Source organism: Monodelphis domestica, chromosome 2 (genome assembly GCF_027887165.1).
Source record: "Monodelphis domestica isolate mMonDom1 chromosome 2, mMonDom1.pri, whole genome shotgun sequence".
Classification (NCBI taxonomy): Eukaryota; Metazoa; Chordata; class Mammalia; order Didelphimorphia; family Didelphidae; genus Monodelphis; species Monodelphis domestica.
The window spans coordinates 451,006,438-451,023,563 of record NC_077228.1 but is presented as its reverse complement, the minus strand read 5'-3'; the positions used below and the strand labels follow the sequence as shown (position 1 = coordinate 451,023,563).

Below are 17,126 nucleotides of genomic sequence, written 5' to 3'. Positions count from 1 at the left end.
TGTAATTGTATAACTAACATTGATGTCATTCATATTGTTAAGAATTGGGAGCCTTTTGTGTGCACAGTGAATTTTGCCACAGTACTGGGTGCTACATAATTAGGTGAGGAACTCAGTCTTGAGGGGGAGTCAGCATGGGATAGTGAAGAGAGTGTACAATTTGGAATCAGAGGACCTGGTTTCAAATCCTTACTCTTCTACTTATTACAAGTTCAATCGTGGGTAAGTTACTTTAACTTTTTCTAGGTCTCAATATTATCATATTAAAAATGGAGGGGAGAGATGGTATACTGGGGAGTGAGTTGGAACAGGTGACTTAGAAGGTCCATTCTCTAAATGCTCTAAAGCTAAGATTCTTTTAACATGAGACAATTAAGTTGACAAGACTGATTTTTATCCTAAGTGAAAAACAGTAATTATTATACAAACTTAGAAGACATTCATTGTTGATGGGATTCCTTTTACTGATAAAACAAATTGTTTCATTAGATCTGGTAAATATAATTACTTGGAAATTCTTAACCATTTTGAAAATAGTTAATTCTTCCCTCTTCTTGTGTCCTTTCCATATTTCTTCCCTTTCCAAAACTGCATTTACCAAAAAGAACCAAACAAACCATAAATTCATTTTTGTATTCATAAATAAAGAATATTAACTTTCAAAACCCAATTTTTATTATGTATTTGAATAACTAAAGATTGGGACCCATGAAGTATAATTTTATTCTAAAGTAATATTTGTGAAGAAATTGGAAAGCACATTTTGCTTTCATATTTTAAGTATCTGTTTTGTTAGTTGTAAAACTTGATGTTTAACTTTTGAATTTCCTTTTTGTAGGTAGATTGTTATTTCCTAATAATTCATGTTATTACAAAAGATGAATATGGTCTCACTTTTCTCTCTGAGTGGTAAAAAAAATATGGCATTGCTGGTTCCTGGGTTACTTTTCTAATTTTCTCATCAATGGTTAGAGTTCAGGCACTTAAGAATTTATGGTAATTTTTTTTCTTCCCTTTTGGCCAAATTTCCTCTTAAATATTACTGCTCAACTTCCTCATTATTGTCATGACCTTGTACTGCTTCTTTAGTGGGGGACTTCCTCTCAGAGCAATTTCCTTTTTTCTTCTAAATTACTAATATTTGAAGGTAATAACAGTTCATATAAGATGTATAGATAGATATATCAGTACACATACATAAATGTATATATACCTCAATATACAAGTATTTGTATATACAGGTTTATGTCCTATATACATATAAGACACATATATATAAATACATATAAATACGTATATGAGGACACCCACAAAAATAATTATATACAGTACAAACATACCTAAGATATCACTAAAGTCTCAGTGCAGTTTTAGGGTATTAAATCTCTGTTACACACTTATCGTATTGGGTATCATAATGAAGAAATCACTGTCCCTGCAGTCAGGAAGACTTCAGCTCAAACCCAGCCTAAGACACTCAGTAGCTGGTTGACCTTAGGCAAGACACTTTTGTGCCTCATTTTCCTCTACTGTAAAATGGGGATGATAGTAGCATTTGCTTCTTAGGGTTGTTGTGAGAATTAAATGAGATACCTGCAAAGTGCTTAGCACAATGCCTTGCACATAGTAGGTACTCTAGAAATGATTATTTCCTCTTCCCACTCCCCCTCATTTATTATGTACAAAATGCTTTCCTCCCAACAACCCTAGGAGGTAAGTAGTACAGGCATTATACTTGTTTTCATAATAATAGTTAACATTTATATAGCATTTACTATTTGCTAGGCACTATGCTAAGCACTTAAAATTATTCTCCTTTGATCTTCACAACAACGCTGGGAAATAGGTGCTATTATTATACTCATTTTACAGTTGAGGAAACTAAGTCAGACAGAGGTTAAATAACTTGTCCAGAATGATACAATGTTTTCACGCTGGATTTGAATTTGGATCTTCCTGACATGAGACCAAAGCATTATCCATTTTACCACCCAGGTGTCCTGAGCAAATTAAGGCTCAGAGAAGTTAAAAATATATCTACCGTGTCAGGAACAAATATAAACTCAACCTTCTTGACTATGAGATCAGGACAGAAGTATTTCCCCTGTATTTATTTGAAACCTTTCAGCTTGACTAGTTTATTCTTGTACACAGTTGGGTATCACTATCAGTTCCAACCTATAATTAATTTTCTCAAAACGCTTTAATTGTGAATCCTACACTTACTCATAATCTTAATTACTTAAATAGGCTATTTATGGAGAAACTTGAAAAGAGGATAAAGCTCACATTTTTAATTAAAATTGTATAGGACTCCACACATTTCAGTTTACCCAAGACTATCTCAACTTGAGTTTTCATCCTGGTTCTTTTGGTGGCTTTCTCCATTCTTTAACCTTTAAAAAAAAAAAATTATAATTTTCCCTGTGACCCTGGACTACTGATTTTTATTGTTTTGTCTACTTTTACTGAGATCTACTATAGTCTCCATATCTGTAAATCAGGGAAACCCTGAGCAGGAATAAAATGTTTAAGTATCTAGAAGGTTCAAGAAAAAGGTGTATAAATATGAGCTATTTTTTATGTGTTTTTCATATTTCATTCCTAGCTTGCATTAGTCATTAGTGGCAAATAAGCTTTTTTTGTTTGTTTGTTTTGTCTTTTGGATGAAAGCCATCATTTAGCTTCATGGCAGTTTAAAAAAAGTTACTGAAAAATAAATTCTTTATTTTTCTATAGTGGCAACCATGAGTGGAAAAAGTTGATTATGGTTCATCACTGGCCTACAACTGTGTGCAAGGTGAGGTTTTTTGACCAGATGAGCCCTCCACCCCATCCAGATAAGTAATAAAATGTCATGACTAGTGTGGATGACTGTATAGTTGAATGTTTTTTGGCTCTCTCCTTAGTAATGTCCTCCATCTTGTCCATCACACAAAACTTTATGATGATGTGAAATTACCACATCAAAGCTTTGTTCTTTTTCTATCATTCTCATTTATCATAGGAGAAGAACCAAAAGGCTATATTCCTATACTGGGTTTTCTCTCTCCATATTCTTTGTGGCCCACTCTTAGTACTATTACTTTGGTTCTTTTTTTAAACCCTTATTTCCTGTCTTAGAATCAGCACTAAGAGAGAAGGTTAAGGACTAGGCAATAGGGTTTAAGTGACTTGCCCAGGGTCATACAGCTAGGAAGTATCTGAGGCCAGATTTGACCTGAGGTTCTCCTGACTCCAGGTCTGGCTTTCCTTTGTGCTACCTAGCTGCATCAGTATTTCCTTTTCCATGAAGCACTCTCTGAGGGAAAGTAAAAAGATGTACCTCTCCCATCATTCTTGTTCCTGCTCACCCATTTTTCATTCATTGAACATTGGTTAAGAACTGATTTGGTGTAAGGTATTATACTGGTTGTTAGGTGTGATGCAGAGAAAGATTAGATATGAGTCTTACCTTCATGGAGCTTTTCAGTCTAGTAGGGAAGACTTGTACACCAAATTTTGTTAATTCAGATTAGAATATGATAAATGCTACAAGAGAAGTATAACCAAAAGACTGAGTTCAGAGGAGGTAGAAATCATCTCAGGTTGGGGAATAAAGGAATTGGAAAGGTTTCCTGGAGGTGAAATTTGAACTGAGCCTTGGAAGGATGCTTTGAATTTCAGTAGTAGAAATAGGAACAGGGATATTCCCATATGAAGGGACTTGTTGGAAGGGAATCTCTCTCTATTATGTTGCTTTGTTTGAAATTATCAGTCAGTGACCTGGAGGTCATTTACCACTGACATGTACAGGTATAGACAAACCTTCTGTAGAAGATAAAATTAATATGGTTTGACTAAATATAAGATAATGTGGTCACCGATATAACTCAAGTCAAAATAACTTTTTATTTAGCAGCTTTTATTTACAAAATAGAGGAAAAGTTTAAAGTAGAGAAATGTGAAAGAGGGTAGAGTAAGCAGTCTAGCTAATCACCCTAAATGTTTCTCTGGTGCCTGGCTCAACTAGGGCAGGGCTCATTAACCTGCCACCAGAGGACTCTCAGCCTCAGGGCCCTTTAGCTGGAGGACCCAGTGGTGAATGACAACAAGGCCTCTGAAAACTAATCTCTCCAGAAGCCAGGAGAGGAGTCAGCTTTTCACTCACCCACATTGTAGTCCAAAGGGGAAAATCCAGGAGCAGTCTTACCAAATGCTAGAGTCCCAGGTCCACACTGAAGAAGGTCCTCTACCATCCTCCAAAGCCTCAAAAGAATTCAAAGACTTTGTGAGAGGAAGTAAGTGGTTTGTGGACTTCCCCTATTTTAGGGTCAATTAGGGGTGTATTCATTTTTGTTGATTACATTTAAAAGTAGACAAGGGTGGAGTTAATCCCATTTTCACACCTGTCTTTACACCTTAGAGAAATAAAGTTGAAACCAATGAGACTGGAAACTGATTCCATAGGCACTGCCCCCCCGGGTGGTACCAGGCAAATTAAGGAACTGGTTGGTTCCTGAGATGTGGCAGGGGAGAGCTAGTGGGTGGAGAAAATTGCTTATAAGATGAAACCAGGAGACTGTTTGGTCTCTTCTGACTGGAGCTTTGAACCTGATGGAACCCATGTCAGTGGTGAGCTTCAATCCATTGTGGCAGCAGATAGAGTAGTAAGCTAAGCAACCCTTTACCTCTTTCCTACATTTCCTTCTCTTTACTATCACCACTTTGATGTAATAAAGTTATTAAACCTACTAGCAGCCTCATAATTTAATTTTAACTATTACAGAATGGTTTGAGGAAAAATGCGGATGTGGAAAGCATCTGATACTTAGGAGAGCATAAATAGTTCAGTTTGACTGAATCATAGCACATATATGAGGTCAAAGCAAGATTGAGGAAATCCTTGAATACCAAGTTGAAGAGACAGCATGATGTTTTAAGAGAGTTGGATTTGGAGTTAAAAGATGTGGGTTCAAATCCTTTTTCTTAAGACCACCTCAGGTTTCATAGCTCCTTTATTAACCTTCTCCTTTATTAAAAAGAAACCATGGAACCAGGTGATTGTTAAGATCAATTTTAGCACTAAAATCCTAGTTACTAAGGCATTGATTTTGTGTAGTAGGTAGTAGGGAGCCATTTTGGTCATGGCTGACATTTTGTATGGCACTTGCATATTTTCAAAGTGTTTACATATATTGGCTCATTTGAACCTTGAGTCCAAAGACATTTTCCCCATTTTACAAATGAGAAAACTGAAGATTAGAGAGTTTATATGGTTTGCTTATTGTTATACAACTAGGAAGTCTTACAAACCTGTTATAAACCCAGTTTTTCCTGACTAAAAGTCTAATACTCTACCCAGAAAGGCAATGCTGCCTTCACTGAAGATTTCTTTTTTGGTAAATTTGCTTTCTTAGTAACAACTCTAAGACAGAAGAGCAAGAGCTAGGCAAACAGGAATAAGTGACTTGCCAAGAGCCACATAACTAGGAAGTATCTGGGTTCAGATTTGAACCCAGGACTTTCTGTCTCTAGTGTTTTATCCACTGAACTGCCTCTTCACTTAAGATTTGAGTGATATAGCAATATGATGGGTTCTAGGAAGACTGGCCTAACAGCACTGACTGGGTTGGAGTACAGGAGGAAATTATTGTAGTTGTCCACATGAGAGAGAGTTGTGTCTGGAAATAGGGAGCAGAGATACCAGGGGGGAAAAAGGAGGGAGAATAGCCTAGATAACATATTCCATATATACAATCAATAGGAATTTTAATTGTAAAGATTAAAATTTAGGGGAGACTGAGGCAGGTAGAAATTAGTTTCTCTCTGCAAGGAGTATTATATTTTTAGAGGTTTATTGAAGATTAAGGATTAAAGAAAATACAGAATAAGAAACACGTGCCTAGGCCAGAGAGGCCTAGACAAGACCTCACCTACATTATGAAAAGAGCCACGTCTGCTCCAAAACGGAAGTCCAAAAGAGCCCCAAAAGCCTTTGCAATCAGTTTAAATCCCTTCTCGATCTCGGCCCACCTGAGAATTCTGTGAGATTACAAAGCATTTTGGGGAAGTGGAGCAAGGGCTTGTGGGTATTGAAGTCCAGAGTTCGTCTATTTTTACATAATACAGTCTGAGCCAAACAGTCATTTATCGAACATCTACAGTGTGAGGTATTGTATTAAGCCCTGAGGATCCAAATAATTCTAACAAAGCTGCTTAGATCATTGATTGGTGCTTTTTGTATTTGGTATCCTTCCTTCAGGGCCCCCAGCCCAATATTAAGTGCCAAAATAACAATAACTAATACAAATTAATCGATTTGATACTGACATTTGGCATTAGAAGGCAGGCAGATAAAGGAGCAATTATGAAGTCCTGACTATGTTCCAGGGCTTCTTCACTCTGTACAACCTTCTCTGAGACTGCAAGTGAAAGTATTGCTTCATCAGCATTTCATATGGTATTTGAATCTCTCCTTTGATTCCATCACTCCCTACCTTGTATTTTTGTTGTTGTTGCAAACTTTGATTTTATCTATCCTACTTGGTACTTATTAGATGCTTAAATGTTTGCAGATTAGCAATGGCCTTTTTTTAAACTGTTGTAGAGAATTCTCTATTCATATCCCTAGTATGTATCAATAATAGGACTTGACCCTAGAACTTCCCAGCACCAAGGCCAGCTCTCTCTATTCCCTGTGCCTTATGCTTCTCACCTTGTTATTCAATCATTTCAGCTGTGTCCAACTTTTCATGACCCCATTTGGAGTTTTCTTAGCAGAGATACTTGGAGTGGTTTGTCATTTCCTTTAACTCATTTTATAGATGAGGAAACTGAGGTCATCAGGGTAAGTGACTTGTCCAGGGTCACTCAGCCTGCTAGTATCTGAGGCTAGATTTGAATCAGATCTTCCTGGCTCCAATAGGGCTGGTGCTCTATCCCTGATCCACTTACTCATCTATACACAATTATATTTTTCCCATTAGACTATAAGCTCTTTAAAGACTGTCATTTTTCATATTTGTATTCCTAGTGATTAGCAGGGTGCCACCCACTGGTAAAAAGATTCATAAATGTTTGTGAGGTTTTTGGTCACTAGAAGTAAAGCCTTAGAGAATTTGCTTTGTTCTTGGTTATGCCAAATCTGGCTTTATGTTCAGAGTAAGGCCATATGTTCAGTGAGACATTTGTCTAATGGTGTGTGGGAGTTTTGTGGGCTAAGTGTAACGATAATTAATTGAAGTGCTAGTGAGTAATGGCTTATTTGTCGTGCACCTGGGTTGAACATCAAAGCTTTAGAAATGTATGCATTTAAAAAATCAATTACAGGTAAAATCCTACTGTAAGAGTGTTATTTCAAGGGAGCATTCTGTATTACAAAGCTAATTCTTTGTCCCATCCATAGCTTATTGTTAACATCCTGTGCTGAATTGTTTTTTGCCTACAAATAATGCTTGACCTTGGGTGAGTAATTTAACTTATCAGGACCTTGGTTTCCTTTGCTATAAAAAGTATTGAACAAAAAAATTTTTGTGTACCCTCCCAGATTCTAATCCTGTGGTAACAAGTACTTTCTGTGATTTTCAGTCTCCAGGAGAAAAGCCTTTCATTTGCATTATATCTGGGAAGATGGTACAGAGCTGAACTATAGCTAAATTTCTTTTAATAATTTGGTCTTATATCTGTTATTGATTAACCTCAAATTCTCCTCATCCTATACCTTGATAAAGACCACCAGAAGGGAAATTACCAAACTATCTATGCAGACTATTACATTGGAAAAAACAAACATGGAGCTTAGAAGAAAAAAAGAGGGGTCATGAAACCCCTCTTCTTTCTCTCCTGAGATCATAATAGCTCTTTCTTTCCCCTTTCTGTTTCATTACAGGTAGTTAGAGCAATTGATCAATAGTAAATATTTATTAAGTGCTTACTATATTCGAGGTAAAGATAAAAACAAAACAGTACCTGCCCTCTAGGAACTTATATTCCATTAGGGGAATTAATATGAAAACATATGAATAATTACAAACCACATACTAAGTAAATCCAAAATAAATAGGAGAAACACTAGCAACAAGGAATCAGGAAAGCCTTATGAAGGAGACAATGCTTGAGCTGAGCTAAGGATTCTAAAATAGAGAGGAGAGATGGAAGTGCATTCCCAATAAGGAGGATAACTAATACAAAGGCCAGTTTCGCCAAACTATACAATATAGAAAGGTATACTAGGGTTTGTTTGAGAAGAACTTTAAATATCAAACGTAGAGGTTTATACTTGATCCTGGAAATAGCAGGGAGTCACTAGATATTATTGTGTAGGGGAAGGAGGCATAGATAGGGTGAAATGATCAGATGTATGCTTTAGGAATAATTGGGGGGGGGGAGCATTTAAGTCCTTAACGCTGTGCATAAAAGTAAAAAGGGCAGACCCTGATCTCAAGGCTTTTAAAAATGGGAGAAAATGTATGGAATATGGATTGGAAGAGGCAGTAGTATCTTACCAGTGACAGCCCCACATAAAGCAGCATGAAATGTATCATCGGAGACATATATTGAACAAAAACGATGTGCCAGTCATTTAGGAAAAGTGAGGGAAAATAGATGGACAGCAGTTTTACTGCCTTGGTACCCATATGCCAGGAGAATTGGATGAGGGCCTATAGCACAGTGGATGGACCTGTGGTAGAGGATTTACAAGAAGACATAGAAAAGAGTTAGACCCTTTGCTGTAATAAAGCATAAAATCTTACACTTGGAAGGGGCCTTAGAGGACATCCATTTCAGACCTTTATTTTATGGCTAGGAAAAGTGGGGTCCAGAGAAGAAAAATGATTTTTCTGAAGCTTTACATATAATTATTTAAATAAATATATATAGTGAAAAAGATCAAATTCCCAGGCTTTGGGGTTTAAAAATGAAATAGCTGATTAAAAAAAAGGAAAAGACATCACTTCATGGAGGTTCTCTTTTTTTTTTTTTAAATAATAACCCTTACCTTCTGTCTTGGAGTCAATACTGTGTATTGGCTCCAAGGCAGAAGAGTGGTAAGGGCTAGGCAATGGGGGTCAAGTGACTTGCCCAGGGTCACACAGCTGGGAAGTGTCTTGAGGCCATATTTGAACCTAGGACCTCCTGTCTCTAGGGCTAGCTCTCAATCCACTGAGCTACCCAGCTGCCCCCAGGGGGTTCTCTTTTTAAGCTGCAATTTAGGAATTATCAACAGAAAACCTTTCCTGATCTCCCCAACAACTTTATATATTTATATTATATTACATTACATTACATTACATTATATTATATTATATATACGCTGTTTGTATTTTTATTTGTCCTTGTCCATCCCATTAAAATGTAAGCCTCTTTCATGTATTTTTTTCATTTCTTTTCTTTTAAAACTCTTAACTTCCATCTTAGAATCACTACTGTTCCAAGGCAAAAGAGTGGAAAGTATTAGGCTAGATTAAGTGATGTCCCCAGGGTCACACAGCTAGGAAGTATTTGAGGCCAGATTTGAACCTAGGACCTCCTGTCTCTTAAGCTTGGCTCTCAATCCACTGAGCCCCCCAGCTACACCCTATTTTATTCTTTAAAGACTTTTATCTCCAATTCGCCTGGCACATAATAAGCATTAACACAACAAATATCAATATTTGGTAATTGATCAATCAGAGATATAGATTTATCATGTATCTATATCTATAGCCATAGATTTGTCTGGATTGTCTTTATAGCTGTTTTCCATCATCTAATCCATTAGCCAGTGTCTAATCCCCAAGTCATCTTTATCCAATGCATTTTCCTTGTATAGATGGTTGAGTTGAAGAACCCTTTTTGAGTAATTGATTCTAGATGTCATCTAGGAACATCTGGTATTCTGGGGCATGATGCATCAGTGGTGGCACCCTCAAACAGGAGCATCTAGAACCTCAGTGTAATGAGGGGAATCCTTTTCCTCATAACTCTACACTGAACATCCTTTATTCTGAGAGCAAACATTTTGGGCAAGCTTCTGATTTCCTGTCTTTATGTTCTACTTGATTTTAATAATCAGAGTGACTGAACAAAATTACCTTTCAAGGAATCTCCTATGCTTTTAACATTCAAAAGCTTCATTCAAAAGCTTTTAAATTAAAGTGACACTTTGCTCTATTGAGCAGGTTCTATGATCTAATAAAGTTCCATGAAAACATAACTACAAAACCCTCTAGACTTTGACAATAATTTTTTTTACCTTCATTGCTAATACTAATAGTTTGACATCCTCCCTTAGTCTGATATGGCACTTAGTAGCTCTGTTATTGGGTCTCCCTGATAACTACACTGATTTAGATTTAATTTTTTTTATTCACTTTTTTTTCATTGTATGGTAGTGCAATTATCTATAAGAAGTCTAAGCACTTTGCTCACTGTCTTAAATTCACTATTATACTTACAGAGTGTCAACATGCTATTATCTTAATTGTTAGAGTTCTAATTTGTTGACTTATTTTTCAGTCTCAGTTTGTGGAAATGTTATTTCCTACCTCCTGGGAATGTTGTTGTATTGAATTAATTGTAACACAACAGTGAAGATTAGATATTTAAAATCTTATCTTTGTGTCATTTAAAACTAAAAATGTGTGTACATATACATGTGTGATATATATATATGTACATTATAAAATATGTATGCTATACATACATAGGGTATAGATTATCTATTCTGTATTACACATATGTGTCTGTATATAAAAATGTGTACACTTGCCCTGATGTTTTTCTTATGTTAGAGGAAAAGCAAGACTGCTAAATGTATTTTTTTTAAGAATCTTTTTTTTGCTAATTACTTGTAATAAATTTCCATATGAGTTTTATGAAATTATATGATCCAAACTGTCTCCCTTCCTCCTTTCCCCCACTCCCAGAGCTGGCAAGCAATTCAGTCTGGGTTATTCATGTATTTTCATTCAAAACATATTTAAAGACAGAATGGAATCATTTTTAATTTTTGCTTTTTTCCCCCTAGGAAATTGAAAATGACTGCAGAGATCCCCCTAATTACTGGACAATCCATGGACTCTGGTAAGAAATGTAATTAACCTTTATATTGATAAATAAGCTTAGTGTGACCAAATTGAAATTCTAATTCCAATGTTTACATTTGTTATTTTTGGTCAGGGTGAATATATTCAGTTTATGAGTTCATTGACCTTGGTCTTTTTATCCTAGCTCATATTCTGTTGATTTTGGTCTAAGTTAGATTTGATGAATCAAATATAGACATCTCAAGTGTACATTTGGACATCAGGTCCTTCTTTATACCCCATGAGTGAGTCAATTATGTCCCTGACAAGTCTTTTAAACTCTGAATCTCAGAACTACAATGTATCCCAGGGTTGACCAAGTACAACCCCTTACATGAGGCTAAAATAGCCCATTAAAAAACTGATGACAAAGATTGTAGACCCTCAAAGTAATTTTTCCTCTGAGTTATGAACCTTCATTTACTTCTCATCATCAGTGTAAGTTTTTAGTTCCTCACCTGGACATGTTCTAATCTGAAAACGTGGCATCTAGAACTGAAAACAATTCTCTGGCTCTTATATTACCAGGGAAATGTACAATTGAGCTCTTTGTTTCTCTGTTTTGACATTATACTGATTAATGTAGCCTAAAATTTCTTGAGTTTTATTTTTAATATGCGATATCCTGTTGAGCTTTTTATTTTTACATGAGCTTCCTTCTGTCTACAATCCTTCTATTCTGTATGTGTGCAACTGGTTTTTCTCCAATTTTATTTATTTTTGACCATTATTCTAACATGTCATTATTTTTCTGGTTCCCATTTCTGTCATTTTGATATGTCCTTCTTAACTTGATGTCATCCATAGATTTTATAATGCCTTTATCTAAAGCTACCAGCACACCTTCAGTGATGAACAACTTGTATTCTCACTGGTCCTCCTTTCACCATCCCTGCCTGTTGAGTTTGATATTTCCCTACAACTAAATTCTCGTGTGTGTGTGTGTGTGTGTGTGTGTGTGTGTGTGTGTGAGAGAGAGAGAGAGAGAGAGAGAGAGAGAGAGAGAGAGAGAGAGGAAGGAGGGAGGGAGGGAGGGAGGGAGAGAGAGAGAGAGAGAGAGAGAGAGAGAGAGAGAGAGAGAGAGAGAGAGAGAGAGAGAGAGAGAGAGAGAGAGAGAGAGAGACTCTCCTTTGTTTCAGATAAGAATGAGGTTCATCTGAGGTTTATTCCCTCCATCCCTTCCTTCATGTTTGTATACCCCTCATGTCACACATCACAATTGTGAGAAAAAAACAAATTCCATTTGCTTTTTTCTCCTTTCTACTTTAGTGTATTACTTTTAAAAATATGAGATATAACTATGGTATCATATAATACATGTTCATCATGTTGTGAAAGAAGAGATATTGCATACAAAGGAGGAAAATATTCATAGAGGAAACAAAGTGAAGAATGGTTTGTTTTAATTGTTATTTGGGTATCCTCTGTTCCTTCTATGGCAGTGGATAGCTTTTGTCATGAGTTCCTTAGAGTTGTTTTGGATCCTTGCACTGCAGATAGTAATTAAGTCATTCACAGGTGACTATCATACATTTTTTTATTGTTGCTGTGTACAATGTTCTCCTGGTTCTGCTCACTTTACTTTGCATCATTTCATATAAGTCTTTCCAAAATTTTTTATGGTTATCTTGTATGTCATGTCTGATGGCACAATAATGTTCCATTACAATTGTGTACCATAACTTGTTCAGCCATTTCTCTATTGATGGACATCCCTTCTCTTCCAGTTTTTTGCCACCACAAAAAGAGCAACTATGAATATTTTTTTTACAAGTAGGTCTTTTCTCCCTGTCTTTTATATCTTTGGATTATAGATCTAATAGTTCTAGTGTACTACTTTTAGCCTCATTTCTCCTCTCCCTTACAACCCACACAGCAGAGCCAATCTATCCTCTGTTCTCTATTTGTCTTATTCAGCTCTCCCAATACCTTTTGAAGAGTCTTTTGAAAGGGTAGCAATTTTTTCCTTCTCCATTATAATGTTAGCATTATATCATCATATATACCCTTCCAATAGCTCAAATAAATTTATTTTTCTAAATTTCTCTTGATTCTTTTTATATTTCAAAGTTCCTGGTATCCTTGATGTTTTTGTTGGAAATGCTCTATTTTAAGAAATTATAAATAAAAATTGCCCAGTTCTGTAAGAGCCAAGGGGCAGAGGGAAGAGAGTGAAAAAAAATCCGCTGATTATCACCTGAAAATAAGTTCCAATAGGAAAAGTTCTGGCAATGTCATGGCTAAAATCATAGCCATTTTTCTTTCTTTCTGTTGCTTTTTTAAGACCCTACTTTCCATCTTAGAAAGCATTGGTTCCAAAGCAGAAGGACAGAAAGAATTAGACAATGAGGGTTAAGTGACTTTCCCAGGGTCACATAGCTAGGAAGTGTCTGGGGTCAAATTTGAACCCAAGACCCCTAGACTCTAGCCCTGGCCCTTAATCCACTAAGCCAACTACCTGCCCTCATAGCTATTTTTATAAAGAAAAACTTTTGCAACTGTTTAGAAAATAATCAGTTCAAATATCAAATAACTTCTGTCAAGCTTCTACTAAAACCAGAGATTTTAGAGTATAGTATGCCAATAGATATAGGCTTCAAATCTGCAAATTTAAATATGGGAGGAAATGAACTTTTAATGGAATAAATCGGTTTCTTAAAATAGAGTATACAGTCTTAATTCTAGTTTTTAGGGAGTCAAATGGATTCTTGATTTCTCTCTCTTTGACCCATTTTTCCAGGTCAGATATTTTTGATGTAAAAGTTTTGTGGCCTGACAGATAGCCTATGTGTTCTTTCTTTCCCTAAACCTTTACTTTTTCATCTTAGATTCGATACTAAATGTCAGTTCCAAAGACTGGCTCTCTAGCCACTGAGCCACCTAACTGCCCCATTTTCTTCTATTTATTGATCTTGATTTTGTTCTAATATTTCTTGCTTTCTCAAGCCCTGTTCTTAAAGGGTCTATCCCTTCTTTTTTGCTTCTTACTATAAATACTACTAAAGAAGAGACTCACATTTTCATAAGATCTTGGATTTAGAGTTGAAAGGAACCTAGGAGACAATCCACTCTGACTCCCTCATTTTATTTTTATTTTATTTTTATTTTATTTATTATTTTAAACCCTTATCTCCCATCTTGGAGTCAATACTGTGTATTGGCTCCAAGGCAGAAGAGTGGTAAGGGCTAGGCAATGGGGATTAAGTGACTTGCCCAGGGTCACACAGCTAGGAAGTGGCTGAAGCCAGATTTGAACCTAGGACCTCCTGTCTCTAGGCCTGGTTCTCAATCCACTGAGCTACCCAGCTGCCCCCTTGACCCCCCTCATCTTAAAGGAACAATTGAGGTCAGAGAGGTTAAATTTGGCCATTGTCATGGAGGAAGTGAGTGCCAGGATTTGAACTGAGGCACTTAGATTAGAAATCTACCAGTCTTTCCACTGTGCCACAGTCCCTTTACTTATTTATTTTTTAGTTTAGGGAGAGAAGGAGGGAAGGAAAGAGAAAAAGAAAGAAGGGAAGAGGGAGAGAGGAAGAAAGAAAGGAAAAAAGAAAAGGAAGAAAGGAGATAGAGAGCAGTCCCTTAGGAACTTAAAACATCAACAAAGCCAAAAAAGTACATATATATGTCTACCTCAAATGATTTTCATCCAGTAAATGAAATGTTTGTAACAGCTTATCAACTATTCCTTTTTAGCTACCTTTAATTTTATATTTATATATTAATTTCTCTTTATACATATAATTTTTTATGTAGTTGCAATGAGAGTGAACTCAGTTCTTCTGATTTTACTTTATTTTTAATTATTTCATATCATCTTTCCAAATCATTCTACATTTCTCTTTAATCTTCATCCTTGGCAGTCTTAATTACATTATAGCGTTCTGTTCATTGCTATATGTCTAGTTAGTCAGCTGTTCCCCAATTATTGGACATTTGAGAGTTTTTCAGCAAGAAATAATGTTTCTGTATATCATAAATATATCTTTTCTTTTTGATAATATCCTTTAAGTATACTCATCTTTAGCATTTTTCTTAGAATTTAATCTATTCTAAGTTTTAACTTTTTTAGCATTATTGTTAAAAATTACATGCCATTTTTTTCTTTCCTAGACATTTGTGATCCCATTTGTGTATGTATGTATGTGTGTTTTAATTTGAATTTATTGGTTTCTCTTTAGGTGCATCCATCTTTTTTTTTGCTCATTGGTACCAATTATAATTTTTTTTGGTGGAATTTCATTCTTGAGAGTCTCCCACTCCTCTTTAACCATGTTTCCTGTTAATAATAGTAGCCTACATTATGGAGCATGTTGTGGTTGTAAAGTGATTTGTAGCCATGATTTCACATGATCTTTATGCAGTCCTTTGAAGTAGACAGTGCTAGTATCAAAGTCTTCATTTTACTAAAGAGGAAACAGGTTACAAAAGATATAGCCTAGTCAGATGAGGATTGACTCCTCAGTCCATGCATTTATTCTAAAAAAGAAAAAATCTTTTATGGATTTGTTGAAACTTGTTTTTCTCTATTCTGTGGTACATATCTGACCAGTCTTACCTTCCTCTGTTTATCACATACTAGAAGAGGAAGGTCAGTTTTTCTTGGTACCCTTCCACTTCCTCTTCATCAACTAGTTCCTTCATTTCATTCAGTAATTACATCTGGAGGAACAGATCCTTTTTTTACTTCCTTTGCCTTCTGAGAAGTGAAAATGTAAGCACAACAAGTCAAGATTTTATCAGATACCTTATTCTTAGTGAAATGAGATTTCAACCAAGATGTCCAAGTTTTTATCTTCACTCTATTGTGTTTTGACTTATATTATGCATCAGAGGCATCATCCATTTCTTTCAACTGACAGGATGCTTTTTAGTAGGCTCCTACATTTCTCTAGCCTTCCTCCTCAACATGCTCTTCTCTTCATCTCCTTTTAGTATCGATGGATTTATCTTGACTTTTCTGTGTTCTCTTTTTTATATTTTTAAATTAAATTAATTTAATTCATGTTGTGTTAATTATACATGTGTATGTGTATATATGTGTGTATCTATCTGTCTACCCTTCCTTTCATTGCCGGGTTACAGTTGTGAGTTCTATTACCTTGATATATGATAGTAGGATTTATCTTCTTGTCTTAAAGTGCGAAATTCCTATTGTTTATTACTCTCACCATCACACTTTCTTGTTGTCTCTGTAGCTTAGTGATATAATTAGAAAAGACTTTAGAGATAAGGTCATGGAATCTGGAGCTAGATGGTTTTTTGTGTTATCCACACCAATTTGTATCATAGCAGATGATGGGCATGCTAAGGATTCCTTCTCAGAATAATGTTTTTAAATACAGAAAATAATACATATAGTCAAAGGAAACCAAAGGTTAGTGAAAACAGAAGTTATTGTTTTTCCTCTATCATTCAGTAATTACATCTGTTCATTGCACCCCCAAATCAACCTGTGGACTCCTTGGGAAACTATAGGCCTCCTTGTTAAGAAATATTGTTATAAGGAAAACTTCTGAAACTCCAGAAAACCAAATTCTGCCCCTGCCTGGATTTATGACTTTAGATTTAATCAATTTGGACCTTAGTTTCCCCATCTGTTAAATGTGGAGGCTAGTTTCCATAATTTCTAATTTTCCCAATGCAATATTCTGTGGTTATAATTCTACTCATAATTATAGCTTTAATTGTAATAAACCGGGGCAGTTAGGTGGCTCAGTGAAGAGAGATCCAGGTTTAAAGATGGGAGGTCCTTCATTCAAATTTGAGCCTTTGATATTTCCTATCTGTGATCCTGTGCAAATCACTTAACCCCAATTGCCTAGCCCTTACCAGTCTTCTGCCTATTTGAAGACAGAAAGTAAGGATTTAAAGGCTTTCTTTTTATTGCAAGAAAACATATATCTTTTTTAGAATTTTACCTACTATTTTGTACCTAGACTTGTGAATGAGCAAGTGGTAAAGGGTCTCATAGAAATAAAAAGAAATATTAGAAATAATATTGATAGTCATTAAGGGAAGCAATATGACCTAGCTCATAGAGAGCTGGCCTTATAATCAAGAACACTTGGGTTCAAA

General features: G+C 35.7%; 1 protein-coding gene across 2 annotated transcripts in view; it reads left to right on the top strand.

The window, feature by feature from the left end:
- The window catches only part of RNASET2 (ribonuclease T2), a 112,467-nt gene that overhangs the window by 72,052 nt on the left and 23,289 nt on the right, over positions 1-17,126 (top strand). For both annotated transcript variants that reach the window (XM_056819015.1, XM_056819016.1), the window contains exons 3-4: positions 2,740-2,800; positions 10,991-11,046. In XM_056819015.1, coding sequence (XP_056674993.1) covers positions 2,740-2,800; positions 10,991-11,046 — 117 coding nt within the window. The remainder of the gene's footprint in view (positions 1-2,739; positions 2,801-10,990; positions 11,047-17,126) is intronic.